Source organism: Crinia signifera, chromosome 7 (assembly GCF_055691185.1).
Source record: "Crinia signifera chromosome 7, ASM5569118v1, whole genome shotgun sequence".
Lineage (NCBI taxonomy): Eukaryota > Metazoa > Chordata > Amphibia > Anura > Myobatrachidae > Crinia > Crinia signifera.
In genome coordinates this window covers 37,348,635-37,366,720 of record NC_139223.1, presented here as the reverse complement: position 1 = coordinate 37,366,720, position 18,086 = coordinate 37,348,635, and the positions used below count along the sequence as shown (strand labels likewise).

Below are 18,086 nucleotides of genomic sequence, written 5' to 3'. Positions count from 1 at the left end.
CTAGAACAGTTCTTATAAAAGGTGTTATTCAATATTAAACACCCCCGACCAGGATGTCAGTATTCTTGGCCTCTAATCAAAGAGGTTTGAGCTAATATAAGCAATGTTTCACCTTCCACAACACCTGGAAGCACACACAGCCAGCCAATGGGAGCTTGCGGCTAATTAAATCTATCCCTATAAGTAGCAACCTCCACTATAGAATCAGTGTACATGTAAAACCTAAAGAAAGTCCCTTTAGTCCCAACAGAACATTTAAACTATGGGCATTCCTCATTGGAGAAAGAGAATTCATGCTCGTCCAATGACAAGTAGTACATTACCTTCTCATCTTCAATACAAAATGCCCACACACTGGATCATGGGTCTTCAAACTGTGGCTCTCCAGATGTTGTGAAACTACAAATCCCAGCATGCCTTGCCACAGTTTTGCTATAAGGGAGTGTTAAAACTGTGGCAAGGCATGCTGGGATTTGTAGTTTCACAACATCTGGTGGGCCACAGTTTGAAGACCCATGCACTGGATGGTCACCCTCGCTAAAGGTGCGGACAGGTAAACCCCACGCAACTTCTATCTCAGGGTGAAGGGATTACCCAAAAGTGGTCAACCCCCTATAACAGCGAGTCTTGGGTCAAAATAACAGGACTTTCGTCAAACCAGTTGCATGCCCTTGGCCCTCAGCAAAAATTATATCGATTATTCCCACATCTCTATTTTATTTATAATCAAATAAAGTACATAAAGTGACTGAAACAGTTATACCATTCATTAAATAAAACTAGTTTGGAAACTCTGGCCCACATACTCGTGGTACAAAATGTCCCGACTTTACCTCAGACGTCAAACATACCGACTTTGCTGTCCGGCATGGGCTCACTCGGGGAGGAGGACATTTGTCGCGGGCTCTGGTTGGGACTACTGCCACTGCTACTACTGCTCTGCTCGTCTTTGCTCTTCGCCTCCTCCTGCCAGAGTGTGGATTTGGTGGCTGGAACCTTTTCTGCATTGGGGATACCGGTGCTGGTTGCTGCCATTTTGGCTGGTCCAGGTTCCTGATATTCAGAAGGGGGAACACGGCAAATAATGAGTGTAACGGAGACAAATCACTTAACAAGTCTGACTTATACATAGAACCCGTCTAACATAAAGGGTGTCCTATCTTTTTATGACCAAGCCTCAATGTATACGCCCCAACGCTTGTACTTGTCAGCGCTAGAGAACACACAGGCTCACTGACTGCTGTATGACCGCAGGGAGCAGCCATACTGTTGTAGCCCACTTTCACTTCTTAAGGCCCCCATACATAGAGCCGACTTGTCCTAAGGACAAGTCGGACCCTATTCTCCTCCGAGCCGCCCGGCAGCTCCCCGGGAGGCTCACCTACGCTGAGGACTTTGATGTGCCATTTTTCATGCGATTTATCACATGTAAAAAAAATATCAGGGAGCTGCAGGGCGGTGAGGAGCAGTGGGGGCGGGCGGCTGGGGAGGAAGAAGCAGTGGGGCAGCAGCGCGTTACCAGATTGGGGCGGGCGGCGGTGACCATCAGTGACAGTGTCACTCTCCACTGTCCAGCGCTAGCGGGCGGGCAGCCGCGGCTATTACATCTTTAAAATAACGTGTCAAATGACTGCCCGGCTTTTGATTGGCTGAGATAGAGCACTCTCAGCCAATCAGCGGCCGCGAAGGGAGGCCACTGATTGGCTGAGAGTGCTTTATCTCAGCCAATCATTAGCCGGGCAGTCATTTGACACGTTATTTTAAAGATGTAATAGCCGCGGCTGCCCGCCCGCTAGCGCTGGACAGTGGAGAGTGACACTGTCACTGATGGTCACCGCCGCCCGCCCCAATCTGGTAACGCGCTGCTGCTGCCCCACTGCTTCTTCCTCCCCAGCCGCCCGCCCCCACTGCTCCTCACCGCCCCGACTGACCTACATCGGATGTTCCGCCGGTCCGACCCCTGGGGCCGGGTCCGATACGCACGGGACCGCGCATCGGACCCGAACCCATGTCATGAAGAACCGATTTGGGCCGATTTATCAGGCCGATTGATCGCAATCGGCCAAAATCCGTCCAAATCGGGTTGATGTATGCCCACCATTAGAGACAACTCTTTAAGAGGCAGACTTAAACACTGGAAATCATCCCACCGGCTGTCCCCCTCCATGATGGCACACTACACTGTTCCTTCTGTGGCACAAGCCTCCAGAGACATGTAACGGAACTGGCACTTCAGCTGTGGGATCCCACGCAGAATCAGGGAGTCAGATGGGGTGAGTCAGACAACCAGTTGCCTATTACCATGTATAGTAAGAGCATAAAGGCTAAGCACATAGACCCTCTCTGACATCACTGGCTGCTGGCCGAGGTTGTTGGAATTCCACTGCAGTTCGCCACTCTCCCCCCTGCGTTTTCATGGGGAACTATGGGGGCCCCAGGTCAGTGTGTTATACCTTACACTTCCTTATCTGCAACATGGGCTGCACTGGCCTGTGTGGGGGGGGTCACACACACAACAGACTCTCTGCACTCGCTCAGGTGTGGGGAACACATACAACACTAAGAGAGGTTACCTGCGGCGTGGGGGGTTCCACTTTCCTCTTCTTTTTCTGATTTTGCTTATTGGTCTTTGGGTACACAATCAGCATTTCCAGCCACCTAAGAGAAGCAAAGGCGGCACACTTTAGAGTCATAGCCCTGAAAAGATGCATTTTCCGCTAGCCCCACGTCAGCCTCCAACACAGAGGCCTATCCGATAATTTTATAGTACAGCCAATAGCACTTTTGCAGGGCGAGAGCATGTACAACAGGATTGGAATGCACATTTACATGTATATAGCACACAAATATTCTGCAGCAATTTACAGAGAACATGAAGTATTCGTAGGGCTCATTTCCACCAATGCTGTGTTCGGGAACATACATTAGGAAGCTCTGTGCTCTCTTCACTGCTATTGCCAAGAGTCTGTTTAATCAAACCAATAGCACTGCGATCAAACTTTATCAGCGAAGTAACACATATTGTTTTACAAACACATTGTACTAATCTTGATTCCTGATCTTCCAGAACTACTTAACCAAAAAGACAGTGTACACACAGTGAAATTTTGGCATGAGATTTTGACTACATCAGTCCAAATCTCCAAGAAGGTTAGCCAAAATCTCCCAGTGTTTCTCCCACTTATACTCAATATTGTCTAGCATAGATTGCTTAGAATAGATTGCAAGTAAGGCAATTTTGACTTACTTAAGGTGCATACACACTGTACAATTTTTTTGACCAATTTGGTTGAAAGACATTTCCATTGAACCCAGTGTCCTGGACGAAAGATGTTGACGACAGATGAACAACGAATGATGATGCGCATACCCGCCAGTTGTTCATTAAGATTGTTTGTCAACTGTGTATGAAGCTTAATTTGGATATCTTTCAAAAAGAGCCTATAAACTGTAGCTAGATCTTTCGTCTTTCATCAATATCTTTCGTCAAAATCTTTCGTCCAGGACACTGGGTTCAATGGAAAGGTCTTTCAACCAAATTGGTCAAAAAAATTGTACAGTGTGTATGCACCTTTAGACAAAAATTGCTTGAGGTCCATACACACTGGGCGATTTTGCCCAGCATGTACGTTAATGATTATGGGGGAAATCGCGGGGCTGTAATACACATTGAGCGGTTTTCGCCTGCTTCAGTGATTTTCCCTGGGGAGGACGGCTTTTCACAGCGGGACACTATGGAAAGCTGTCCACTCCCTCACTCATCTGCTGGTAATGTCTGCTTTCACTAACCTACCCTCTCACCTTCGGTTCCTCATGGCTGTTAATCTCTCAACTTCACTTTCTCCAACTGCTCCTCCCCCCTCCCATCCCATACCTATCCTGACCACTCGCCCCCGCACCCCCACCCTCCCAATGACCCCCCCTCGCTTCTGCAATCCCAAAAACCTTATCCACATAAATACACAACCCACCCCCCCTCTTTCCTGTGCACTATGGAACGCCAGATCCATCTGCAACAAACTCCTTGCCATCCATGACCTATTTATCTCTAGAGCATTCCACCTCCTTGCTATCACCGAGACCTGGCTCTCCACCTCTGATTCTGTCTCTCCAGCTGCTCTCTCCCACGGTGGCCTCTCTTTCTCTCACACTCCCAGGCCTGACGGTCGCCAAGGTGGCGGTGTGGGTTTTCTCCTCTCAGCCTCATGCACCCACAGTGTCATTCACCCTGAACCCTCTCTCCTTTTCTCCTCCTTTGAGTCTCACTCTATCCGTCTATACTACCCCTACCACCTCCGCGTCGCTGCAATCTACCGCCCCATCTCCCAATTTCTTGACAACTTCGCCGCCTGGCTTCCACACTTCCTCTCCTCCGACCTGCCATCTGTCATTCTTGGTGACTTTAACATCCCCTTGGATAACCCCGCTGATCCTGGCACCTCCAAACTCCTCTCTCTCTGCTCCTCTCTTGGCCTATCTCAGTGGACTACCTCTCCCACCCACATCCAAGGACACTCCCTCGATCTCGTCTTCTCTCGCTCTTGTTCCCTTACTGACTACACTATCTCAGCTTTTCCTCTTTCTGACCATCACCTCATCTCCTTCTCCCTCACTGCTTCCCCCTCTCCCACCCCCCCTCCCAAGCACATTGTCTCACGGCATAACGTCAACACACTTGATCTTGCTGCCTTCTCAAACACGCTGTGTCCTCTTCTCGCCCCAATCGCCCTCATGTCCTGCCCGAACCTCGCTGCCTCCCTCTATAATGACACCCTATCTTCGGCATTGGACTTTGCCTGCCCTCCCTCCTCTATCCCCCTTCGATGCTCCAACCCCCAACCGTGGCACTCACCTATCACCCGATTCCTTAAAAAGTGCTCTCGCACTGCTGAGCGCTTCTGGAAGAAATCACGCTCCCTTGCGGATTATCTTCATTTCAAATTCATTCTTTCCTCCTTCAGCTCTGCCCTTGCTCTGGCCAAGGAATCCTACTTTAAGTCCCTCATCCTTTCCCAATCATCAAATCCCCGCAGGCTCTTCGCCACCTTCAACTCCTTGCTCTCCCCCCCTCCTCCAGCTCTTCCGTCCTCCATCGTAGCCGCTGATTTTGCTACCTACTTTTCAACCAAAATCTCCTCTCTCAGGACTGCCATCACTGCTGCCATGACCTCACCCTCTCCCTCCTCCCCTCCTACATCTCCACTCCCCTCCTTCCAACCCCTGTCCTCATTTTACCCCACCACTGCTGCTGAAGTCCACTCTATCCTTCAATCCGCTTCTCCCTCCACCTGCCCGCTCGATCCTATCCCCTCCAATATTTTCCGTTGTCTCAGTCCATCAGTCTGCTCTCACCTGGCTCACCTCTTTAATCTTTCCCTATCCTCTAGGATCTTCCCTTCCTCCTTCAAACACGCTCTTGTCTCCCCAATTCTCAAAAAAACAAATCTGGACCCCAACTCTCCATCCAACTACAGGCCCATCTCCCTCCTCCCTTTTGCCTCCAAACTCCTATAACGTCTGACCTATAATAGTCTTCTAAGCCACCTCACTGCTAACTCCATTCTAGACCCCCTCCAATCCGGGTTCCGCCCTTTACATTCCACTGAAACTGCCCTGACCAAAGTCACTAACGATCTACTATCGGCTAAATCCAAAGGCCTCTTCTCTATCCTCATCCAGCTTGATCTGTCGGCTGCCTTTGACACTGTTGACCACCCTCTCCTGCTCAACACCCTCCGCTCCTTTGGCATCACTGGCACGGTCTTCTCCTGGTTCACCTCATACCTCTCCGATCGCTCCTTCTCCGTCTCCACTCCGAGCTCCTCCTCTCCTACTACCCCCAGCCAGTCGGTGTTCCCCAAGGGTCAGTCCTTGGCCCTCTCCTCTTCTCCCTCTACACCACCTCTCTGGGCACCCTCATCAGCTCCTATGGTTTTCATTACCACCTTTATGCTGATGATACCCTAATCTATCTCTCCTCCCCCGACTTATCCCCATCACTCCTGTCCAAGGTCTCCGAATGCCTTACGGCCATCTCAGCCTGGATGACCCAACGCTTCCTGAAACTAAACATGGCTAAAACTGAACTTCTAATCTTCCATCCCCCGAACATCCCCTCTTCTCCCACTATCTCCATCAGCATTGGTGAAACCGAGATCACGTCCACCGACCAAACGCGCTGCCTCGGTGTCATCATTGACTCCTCCCTCTCTTTCACCCCCCACATTCGTGCTCTCTCACAGTCTTGCCGCTTTCACCTACGCAACATCTCACGCATCAGACCATTCCTCTCCACTGACGCGACCAAAATTCTCATTCACTCTCTTGTCATCTCCCGCCTTGACTACTGCAACCTCCTTCTCTCTGGGCTACCTCTCACCCGCCTCGCACCTCTCCAATCCATTCTTAACGCTGCTGCTAGGCTCATCTTCCTCTCCTGCCGCTCTACCTCCGCCTCCCCCCTCTGTTTATCTCTTCACTGGCTCCCCATTCCTTTCCGAGTTCTCTTTAAACTCCTCACCACCACCTACAAGGCTCTCTCCTCCTCCACAGCTCCCTACCTCTCTTCAATGATCTCTATCCACACTCCCTCCCGTCCTCTTCGCTCCATCGCTGACCGCCAACTGACCTCTCACCTAATCACCTCCTCCCACTCCCGTGTCCAAGATTTCTCTCGCGCTGCCCCCCTGCACTGGAACAACCTCCCGCCACCCATCAGGCTATCTGATTCCCTTACCTCCTTCAAGCGCTCCCTCAAAACCCACTTTTTTCGACTAGCCTATCCCTCCTCCTAACCTCTTTTGATCCTCCTATCCTGCCTCCGTTCCTACTTATCCTTTTGTATTTCGTTTGTCCACCCACCTATTTTTAGTATGTTAACTCTTATGAGCAGGGCCCTCCTTCCTCACGTACTCACCCTACCTCATTACCTCACCTGTGCTCCTGTCCTGTTCTTCCCTTCCTCTACTTCATCTTCAGTCTCCTTGACAATTTTGACACCTACTTCTGAACTGATGCTGATTTTAGTTCTACCAGCTATACCCCTATTTATACTGTATCTTTCAACACACCCTGTACGTTACCTTGTAATCTTTGTGGCGCCTTATAAATAAACGTACTACTACTACTACTAATACCAGCAGATGAGCGGCCGGGCCAGCGATGATGCGGGAGTGCGCATCACCGCTCCGTACACAAAGGAGTAAACTGATGGGCTTTCAGCTGAAAGTCTCCAAGTGTGACTGGGCCTTTAGTCAAAAGCTCCAGTGCATCTAGCCAAAATTGCTTAGTAAAACTTGGCCATTAGCCAATATCTCACCGTGCGTATGGGGCTAGGCTTTAGAACTCCTGCTAGATAGACTTAGGCAAAGTCTAGCATAATGAGCCTAATTCAGACATGATCGCAGGGACAATTTGTTCTTAAAACGGGCAAAACCATGTGCACTGCAGGTGGGGCAGATGTAACATGTGCCGAGAGCTACATTTGGGTGAGGCGTGTTCAAACTGAAACTTAAATTGCAGTGTAAAACAAATGCAGCCAGTATAATGCACAGAAACAAAATAACTCTCTATATCCACCTCTCTCTGCACCTGTTACATCTGCCTCACCTGCAGTGCAGCATGGTTTTATCCACTTTGAGAACAAATTTGCCCTGTGATCAAGTCTTAATTAAGCACAGTATTGCAAGAGCTGTTCTGATTGGTTATTTCCCAGCTAGGGAAAATGCTAGTTTGACGGGTAAACAGGTCATTACTGCCTGTGGGTGGCAGGCTACAGTGGTCCTGAATTGCAGCATGTGACCTCTATGCTAGGTCATACACCTACATAAAGTGTTTGTGAGAGGGTAGAGCTTTCCTAACAGTGTGTCAGCAGTAGTCGCTCCCACAGACATTACTGAAATAAAATTAGGAACTTCTAACTTAAAACGTTGCATATAAAATGCAGAAGTGTCACCGGCCTCCTGTAAAAGGGCGTGTGATTAGGATCACAGCTGTGTAAAGGGCCGCACACACAGGGCGATATGAAGCCCTTTTAGCACACACCGCAATTCAAAAGCGCGTCCCCGCAGCACCGCGATTAATAACAGCCCTGCTGGTTAATTCAGAGCAATCGCTCAGAACATCGCCAGCATAGCAGGCTCACAGCGCATTCTGAGCGAGTGCTCTGAATCCCACCTGCAGGAGAAGCTGCAGGCTCCATCCGTGGCCGGCCTCCGCCTCTCCCTCTCCAGGGTCCCGGCTGCCTGCTACCTCTGCCCTGCGCCATCATGGAGATGACGAGCGGCGTTTCCTGCTTTAACTGCTGGAGATGGGCAGCCCCACTGTCGCAGCCCGGAAGCCCCACTGAGCCAATGAAAGCCCCGCTGAAGACAGATGCCTCCTGGACCTGCCGCGCCCGCCCTCTGCAGTCATATGGAAGCTGAGAGGGCGCGACGCTGGAAGACTCTGGAGTTGGTTGGTAAATATTTTTTTTTTACGCTGTGCCACCAATGGTTGAGGGGAGAGGGGGATGCCACACTATACCACCAACGATTAAACTTTTCATGGGGGAACACCACCACCAATTATTAAATGTTTGGGGGGGGGGGGGTCACTATTGCATATAAGTGTATACATATGTATACTGCATCATCCTCTAAATGCAAGTACAGTTGCAGATGAATAGTTGGTCACAGTTTTTTAGCCGCATAATAAAGAGATGAAAGAATTTTACATTAGAATTTGAAATGAAGCACAAGTTTTTTCTTATTAGTTCTTATTTTTGTGATGAAGTGCAGTTTTTTACGTCACTTTTTCTGTGACAGCTGTGACAGATTTGAAATCTCCCATGCTGAATCTGACACAGATCTCTCTGTATGTGGCTCATTATCTTAAGGCCCATACACACTTGACGATTTTCAGCTGAAAATCGCTCAAAACAGCCGTTTTGAGCGATTTTCGGCTCAAAATCGCCTAGTGTGTATGGCCCAGAGATTGCCCACTAGCGATGATGCGCGCTCCCGCATCATCGCTAGGAAAGTGGTTCATCTGCTGGTTTTACCAGCAGATGAGGCGATGATGGATGGTTTTTCATCCATCATCGCCATGTGTGTACGCCTGCCGGGCTGAAAGATTAACCACTTTCAGCCCGGCGGACCGCCCCGCTGCCCCCCCCCTCGCCTGTCATACTCACGCCTGTCAGCTCTCCCTCTGGCCGGCTGGCGCTGCTGCTGCTCCCCGGCCAGGTTAAACACCCGGCTGGCCCCGCCCCCCGCCCTGCACAACACGGAGCAGACAGCACAGAAGTGCTGTCTGCCCAGCTAAACACACTGACCACCAATGTTTATATATTTCTGCCCACTGCCACCAATGTATTAATTTAAAGGCAGCAAATATTTTATATATATATATATATATATATATATATTATTATATATAATATATATATTATTATAATATATATATTATTATAATATATATATTATTATAATATATATATTATTATAATATATATATTATTATAATATATATATTATTATAATATATATATTATTATAATATATATATTATTATAATATATATATTATTATAATATATATATAATTATATATATATAATTATATATATATATATATATATATATATATATATATATATATATATATATATATATATATATATATATATATATATATATATATATATATATATATATATATATATATATATATATATATATATTATATGGCCAGGTAGCGCCCAAGGCGGGGGGGCGCTCCGGCACTACTCGCTCCACTGGGGAAGGGGGTGTGATGCGGGTGCCGCGTTGCTCCACGGGGTATCGCTCCGAGGGAGGGAAGGGGATGCGGGTGATGCGGCCGGCGCTGCATGGCTCCACGGGGGGGGAGGCTGGCGGGTGATGCGGTGAGGGCTGCCACGTCGGAACCCTTGGAATTCAAACCCAGCCCATTTATAATGAAAGATTTTCAGCAAAGTCTTTCGCCCTTCTGAAAATCTCTTGCTCTTTGGGGACAATAGCTCAGTGTGTACGCACTACTTTGGTGAAAGATATATCTATCAAAGATTTTGGCAAAGTCTTTTGAAATGAAAATCTTCAAGTGTGTATGGGCCTTTAGAGAGTGAAATATCCCATTATGAATCTCTGGCACATATCTCTGCGTATGTAGGGCCCTTAAGTCTAAGGGGGTCAGCTGAGTATTTTGATCACTAGTATTCAGTCTGACTGTGGTTGCATCAAGTGTCCTGATTGTGGCCTAGGAGGGGCGACAGTTAGCAGCGGTTAATTTCCCAGAATTCATCTGGGGGTCGAGCTTTCAACTTTGTTGCTCCAACTCTATGGAACTCTCTTCCTCGCACAGTGTGAGAAGCCCCCACTGTAGAATCCTTTAAAAATAGACTAAAGACGTATATATTTACTCAAGCATTTCACTGACATCCACTGTTAAGCTTGTTTTGAGCTGTAAAGACAATGGTAAAGCACTTTGAGTCCTATTGGGAGAAAAGTGCTATATTAATATCATTATTATTTACAACTGATAATGGTAGTGCACCAGGACATTTCTATTAGCCCCAATCGCTGGCACCTGTCAGGGGTTTGGTTTACCTGCCTCAGGCATACTAACTTAAATCTGTGATAAGTGCCCTGGGTTCCCATTGGTAAATACCACAAAAGTACATATGTCTACAATTTATCTCTCATATATAATATAATAGAGGATCAGCTTTACCTTATACCCTTAACTCAACTCAATTGCTTAAGATATGATGTGAAACGTTGTTTGGCTAATTAACAACACCTGTAGTTTACTGTTAAATGTCTGCTCTGGGCAGAGGGTCAGGGTTCCCAACACCAGTTAGTGGCTGGGCAATAGGCTTGAAGTGTGGGGACTACGCTAGTAGTCATCTATGAAGCCTGCGTATAGCCTGTAACTTGTGAATTGCTAAGCTCTATTGCACTTCATTTGATGACCTGAAATACAGCCAGGTGTAATAAAATCACCGCGGTGTGCTGCAATATAACTGTATGCTGCATAATAGCCTGCTGATGGTGTATATTATACTCGTAAGCAATATGGACGATGGCTGGAAACCATTAAATGCACTCCGTTGGTAGCAGCTGCAGGTTTCCACACTATGGCCTTTATTAAGGTCTGATCGCAGTACAAATTGGTTTGGAAAATGGGCAAAACCGTGTGCACTGCAGGTGGGGCAGATGTAACGTGCAGAGAGAGTTAGATTTGCTTGAGTTATTTCTTTTCTGTGCAGGGTAAATACTGGCTGAATTATTTTTACACTGCAATTTAGATTTCAGTTTCAACACACACCACGCAAATTGAACTCTCTCTGCACATGTTACATCTGCCCCACCTGCGATGCACATGGTTTTGCCCATTTTCCAAACAAATTTGTACTGCGATCAGATGTGAATAAGGGCCTATATACATTTTCTATTGCACAGAGAACTGGTATATACTTCTCAGAGTCCGCAAGAGAAGTGCGTTTGAGAAGATTTACATGGGAACATCTGACCATGGAGAGAGAGCTCTGCAGAGCTTATACGGAGTGTGATGAAGCATTTCATATACAAACACAGAGGGGAAAAGGAAAGAGGAGTGAGGGAGAGAGGGAGGTGCAGGGTGGGTTCTAGGGAGCAGGGTGTGGAGCTTGGTCCTGGGACACCAGAGACAGCGAGAGACAGATTTTAAAGGAGAACAGTTTCCCCACCGAGGAGGATATTGGCAGTGATGAGCAAAATAATGTGTTGTGAATTAGAGCAGAAGGAAGAGGACAGTATAATACAGAGAGGGGTGCATATAAGCAGCAGGAAAAGGAGAGCCCATATACAACAGTACACAGACAGCTCTACGCAGACCCATAGGCAGCTCTACGCAGACCCATAGGCAGCTCTACGCAGACCCATAGGCAGCTCTACGCAGACCCATAGGCAGCTCTACGCAGACCCATAGGCAGCTCTACGCAGACCCATAGGCAGCTCTACGCAGACCCATAGGCAGCTCTACGCAGACCCATAGGCAGCTCTACGCAGACCCATAGGCAGCTCTACGCAGACCCATAGGCAGCTCTACGCAGACCCATAGGCAGCTCTACGCAGACCCATAGGCAGCTCTACGCAGACCCATAGGCAGCTCTACACAGACCCATAGGCAGCTCTACACAGACCCATAGGCAGCTCTACACAGACCCATAGGCAGCTCTACACAGACCCATAGGCAGCTCTACACAGACCCATAGGCAGCTCTACACAGACCCATAGGCAGCTCTACACAGACCCATAGGCAGCTCTACACAGACCCATAGGCAGCTCTACACAGACCCATAGGCAGCACTACCGTATTACACAGACGCATACACAGTATTACACAAAAGCATACACAGGAGTATATTCAATGCGGGGGGTGAGCCGCGACAGCGAGCAGTCCTGCCTGCTCGCTGTCACAGCTCGCCCTGTCAGTATTCAACTGACCCCCTCCCCACCCCGCATACGCAGAGTTCCCCTTGTTACGTTTTCAGAGCGAGGGGGAATCGGCGTATGTGGACGCAGAAACAGCAAGACTCGCAGATAAATGTAGCGGGCTCCCTGCATTAGCCGCGAGCCTCGCTGTTTTATGTTTCGGGGAAATCCTCAGTGTCAAAGGATGGCGAGGATTTCCCCAAAACATAGAACAGGGTGAGCGGCCGGCAAGGGAACTAAACAGCCTCGCCGGCCGCATTGAATATGGGCCACAGTATTCCACAGGACCCATACACCGTATTCCACAGGACCCATACACCGTATTCCACAGGACCCATACACCGTATTCCACAGGACCCATACACCGTATTCCACAGGACCCATACACCGTATTCCACAGGACCCATACACCGTATTCCACAGACCCATACACCGTATTCCACAGACCCATACAGCGTATTCCACAGACCCATACACAGTATTCCACAGACCCATACACAGTATTCCACAGACCCATACACAGTATCCCACAGACCCATACACAGTATCCCACAGACCCAGACACAGTATTCCACAGACCCAGACACAGTATCCCACAGACCCATACACAGTATCACACAGACCCATACACAGTATCACACAGACCCATACACAGTATTCCACAGACCCAGACACAGTATCACACAGACCCATACACAGTATCACACAGACCCATACACAGTATCCCACAGACCCATACACAGTATTCCACAGACCCAGACACAGTATCCCACAGACCCATACACCGTATCCCACAGACCCATACACCGTATCCCACAGACCCATACACAGTATTCCACAGACCCAGACACAGTATCCCACAGACCCAGACACAGTATCCCACAGACCCAGACACAGTATCCCACAGACCCATACACAGTATCCCACAGACCCATACACAGTATTACACAGACCCATAAACAGTATTACACAGACAGAGTTGCATCTTGGATGACGCTGCCACAGTGCAGAGTAATCTCTCTCCAGGTACCTCCCCAGAACGAAGTATCAGACACAATGCGCCCATTGTTGTCAGCTTGTAGACGCACACAGCTTAGGCCAGACCCAGCACAGCTGTACACACTAGGGACAGATGAACCTTGGACAATATACTCATCTGTACAAACCTGTGTCACCAGCCATATGTGGGAAATACACTGAATGACACTGATCTAAGCCTATGATTGAGTATAATGGCTGGTAAAGCTGCCGCCCAGGACAAGCGCAATCTGTCACTCATCCGCCACCACCTTGTGTAGCCTAGACCCAAGAAGGAGAAACACTGACTGGTAGGTTTCCCTAAGGGGCCACGTTAGGTCTTATGGTTATAAAAGCTACAGCATAGAAAAGAGCGGCTGTTGCTCAGAGCAACATTACCAGGTGTTACACTGCACTTGGCAAACAGCAACATTCCGCCTGGAATCAGTTATTTTATATGTATACGAATGTATCCTAGAGAAGGGGCTTTGCTCTGGGACCCCATCAAATAATAAACAAAAAGGATTACAGGATTTAGCAGAGAATGGCTGCCACATGTGCGGTCATGGAGCTCACACACAAAACAAGGTAAGTGACCACCAATGCGATGGGGAGGCAGTGGGTAATGGGGGATGAAAGAGGGGAGGTAGTGGGTGCTTACTTATACTCCTTTCACATCGCAAATGTCGGGTCGCCCCCGGGATTAGGTTCATCCTGGGAGCAGCCAGGCAGTAAGCCGGGTCACTGACATCGGGAGGGTGGAGCACCAGTGCGTCACCAGGGGGGATGGGGCGGGGAAATGAGGGACCATTGAGGTTATCCGTTCAAACTACCCAGCAAACCCGTCCGACCCGGGTAAAACCCTTCTTTTAACCCGGGTCAGATTGCCAGGCTGCTGGAACCTGTCCCTCTGCAGCAGTTGGAAGCAAAAGGGGCAAAAAGAAAGGTCAGCCCTGCGGCAGGTGCGGAGGACCCGCTCCTAACCGGCGTATGCTCATAACAGCTGCTCCGCACGTCCCTCATCCGTAAGAGCACGCCGGTACAGAGCGTAGCCTATGCGAGAGCAACGCTGGACACGTGCGGAACGCAATTGTGCATGAGCTTACTTACTCTGCATCAGCCCCCCCAAGATCTCCAACCCTGGTCGCTCACCCATTAATGATCTCCTTGTTCTCCGCTCTGATGAAATGTTCTTCTGGGGTCAGGATGCAGAGGGAGAACTTCTGCCCGGTGCGGCTTTCCCCGTCGATGACGTCTATGCACTGGTTCATGTTGATAGTCCCCTGCGGAAGCGTAGTGGGCTGCCAAAAGAGGAGCATCGTGATTAGCACCAAGAAAAAGGCAAAATAAATATAGCATGTGAAATAGATCATCACCCATGTACAGTGTATATTCTGCATGCTAGGGAAAGGCGGAGGCCGGTGGGGAAATGGGTGATCACATCTGCCTACTTAAAGTCCTGAGATTACATTTACAACAAACAATGAGACTATACACCGGGGGGGGCCCAACCTGTCCTCAAGATCTACCAACAAATCATGTGTCTCAGGCCACCTGTGGATCTATAGTAGGGATGAGTGCAGCAGGCTTGACAATGTGATAGTCAGTAATGACTACACCTGTGCACCAGCTAGGTGATTGGGAAAACGTGGACCGTTGGAAGATCTTGAGGAACAGTTTGGTCGCCCCTGCTGTAATCTATGGTCAGAAACGATGCATTCCAAACCCAAGCTCCTAGGGGGCCGCAGACTGCTCAGCTTCCCCAGCCTGGGACACACGTTACTCCCCTGCCCTAATAACGGATCACCGCACCACACAGCACCCGTCTTACTGCACCTTGCCCCCCTGCTTGCGTTACACTACGCGGTTATCACAACTGAAAGGACAATAAGGGTACGTTGTCATTGGGTGGACAATAAAAAGGTCTACCACTATTGTTTGACAGGCACTATTGTTATCGTGGGCCACTGTGGCTCTGTCTCACTTCTCCTCCCTGATCACCGCTTCATACATCTACCCCTTAAAGCCCCATACACAAGGGGCGATACTAACCAGAATGGCTAGAGATATGGCCGCTGAGCAACCATATCCCAGTGCATACGGGGCGACCAGCCTTGCATCTCTGGTGATAATAATAAATATATCGCTCAGTGTGTACTGAGCTTTAGTCACAAGCATCTGCAGATGAAATTCTTTAGACTACTACAGTTTTTCCTCTAGGGAACAAACCTTAAATCCCCTCACTGCAAACAATGAGAGGAAACCCGCTCCAAAAAAAACATGAAAAACATCCCAACCTGAATTATATTCTTGTGTTAAACCTTTGCACTTATCACAAGAAATTCCCTCATCTTACCACCGCCTCACAGGTCAGCACCATATGGTCCACATACATGCACAAGGAAGGCAGACATAGGGGGGAATTTACTAAAGGAAATTTGTAAAAAATAGGTGTAAAAATAGGTGTATTTGTATCCAGAAATACACTTATTTTTTACATTTACTATCCCGAAAATACGGCAATTCGTATTCGTATTGATGTGCTATCAATATGAATTGCCGTATTTTTCGGGATAGTAAATGTCAAAAATAAGTGTATTTCTGGATACAAATACACCTATTTTTTACAAATTTCCTTTAGTAAATTTCCCCCTAAATGTCAACAGGAGTTTTTGGGATTTTCTTTTACTAGATTTGGAATCACCGTGGAATTGGATTTGGGAACAGTAAAGTGTGCTGAGCGCAGCAAGCAGAGCGAGGCAGCGGACCGGGAGCATGGAGAGCGAAGCTAGCCATGAGGTACACTAATTGGGAGTCCACAGGCTCAGGTGTCGACATTGACATACACAAAAATATATGAAAAACTTGTGTTGACTGGTTTACGTTGACCCAAACACTGTAGACCAGGAGTGGACAAACCTGTCCATAAGATCTACCAGCAGTTCATGTATCAGGCAGCCTGTGGATCTATAGTAGGGATGAATGTAGCAGGTTTCACAATGTGACAGTTCATAATGACTACAGCTGTGCACCAGTTAGGTGATCTGGGGAATGTGACAGTTAGTAATGACTACATCTGTGCCCCAGCTAGGTGACCTGGGGAATGTGGCAGTTAGTAATGACTACAGCTGAGCTCCAGCTAGGAGACCTGGGAAATGTGACAGTTAGTAATGACTGCACCTGTGTACCAGCTAGGTGACCTGGGAATGTGGCAGTTAGTAATGACTACAGCTGAGCTCCAGCTAGTAGACCTGGGAAATGTGGCAGTTAGTAATGACTGCACCTGTGTACCAGCTAGGTGACCTGGGAAATGTGGCAGTTAGTAATGACTACAGCTGAGCTCCAGCTAGGAGATTTGCGAAATGTGACAGTTAGTAATGACTGCACCTGTACACCAGCTAGGTGATCTGGGAAATGTGAAAGTTAGTAATGACTATACCTGTGCTCCAGCTAGTAGACCTGGGAAATGTGACAGTTTGTAATGACTGCACCTGTGCACCTGCTAGGTGATCTGGGAAATGTGACAGTTCGTAATGACTGCACCTGTGGACCAGCCAGGTAATTAGGAAAACGCGGACCATTGGTAGATCTCGAGGAGCGGTTTGGCCACCCCTGCTGTAGACCCTTCGTACCATAACCTCTCCCAGATCATGCTGTTATGGAGTAAACAATAAAAGTGTGCCATGCCAGTCACTATGCTTTTACTGGTGCTAAGTACAAGAACAGATAGTTGCCTCTCTCCTATAATGATGGAGGAATAACTGTCTGCATGTGTCATGGTCTTCCGGAAGCAGAAAGTAAATCCTTAGCCAATGAGTTACCTATGACTTCGGCAGCCTGAGCCAAGCTCATTACTAGACTAGAAAGGGACCACCTGCTGTGCAAGGTGGCCTGGCAGGGGCACAGCGATGCCAGTATGGATGGGATTGGTGCAGCAGATACATATCACACACTCACAATAGGCCCATCCCCTCAAACATGTCCTAATAACGGTAACTTACCAATACACATTGCGCACTGGGCTGAGAACGCCGACATCTAACGCATTCATATGTTACTACGTACCACTGATGTGATTTATTACTGGATCACACAGCCCACTTACTATGTACCACTGATGTGCTGTAGGACTGGATCACCCCGCCCACTTACTACGTACCACTGATGTGCTGTAGGACTGGATCACACCGCCCACTTACTACGTACCACCGATGTGCTGTAGGACTGGATCACACCGCCCACTTACTACGTACCACTGATGTGCTGTAGGACTGGATCACACCGCCCACTTACTACATACCACCGATGTGCTGTAGGACTGGATCACACCGCCCACTTACTGCGTACCACCGATGTGCTGTAGGACTAGATCACACCACCCAATTACTACGTACCACTGATGTGCTGTAGGACTGGATCACACCGCCCACTTACTACGTACCACCGATGTGCTGTAGGACTGGATCACACCGCCCAATTACTACGTACCACTGATGTGCTGTAGGACTGGATCACACCGCCCACTTACTACGTACCACTGATGTGGTGTAGGACTGGATCACACCGCCCACTGATGTGACCTTAGGACTGGATCACA

The 18,086-nt window shown here is 48.3% G+C and overlaps 1 protein-coding gene across 9 annotated transcripts in view; it reads right to left on the bottom strand.

The window, feature by feature from the left end:
* The window catches only part of MPRIP (myosin phosphatase Rho interacting protein), a 112,879-nt gene that overhangs the window by 39,892 nt on the left and 54,901 nt on the right, over positions 1-18,086 (bottom strand). For all 9 annotated transcript variants that reach the window (XR_014450718.1, XM_083152835.1, XM_083152839.1 and 6 more), the window contains exons 4-6: positions 14,642-14,790; positions 2,574-2,658; positions 852-1,053 (exon numbers count right to left, since the gene is read on the bottom strand). Coding sequence is in view for 8 of the 9 variants with exons in the window: in XM_083152835.1 (XP_083008961.1) it covers positions 852-1,053; positions 2,574-2,658; positions 14,642-14,790 (436 nt within the window). In the remaining variant the exon portion in view is untranslated. The remainder of the gene's footprint in view (positions 1-851; positions 1,054-2,573; positions 2,659-14,641; positions 14,791-18,086) is intronic.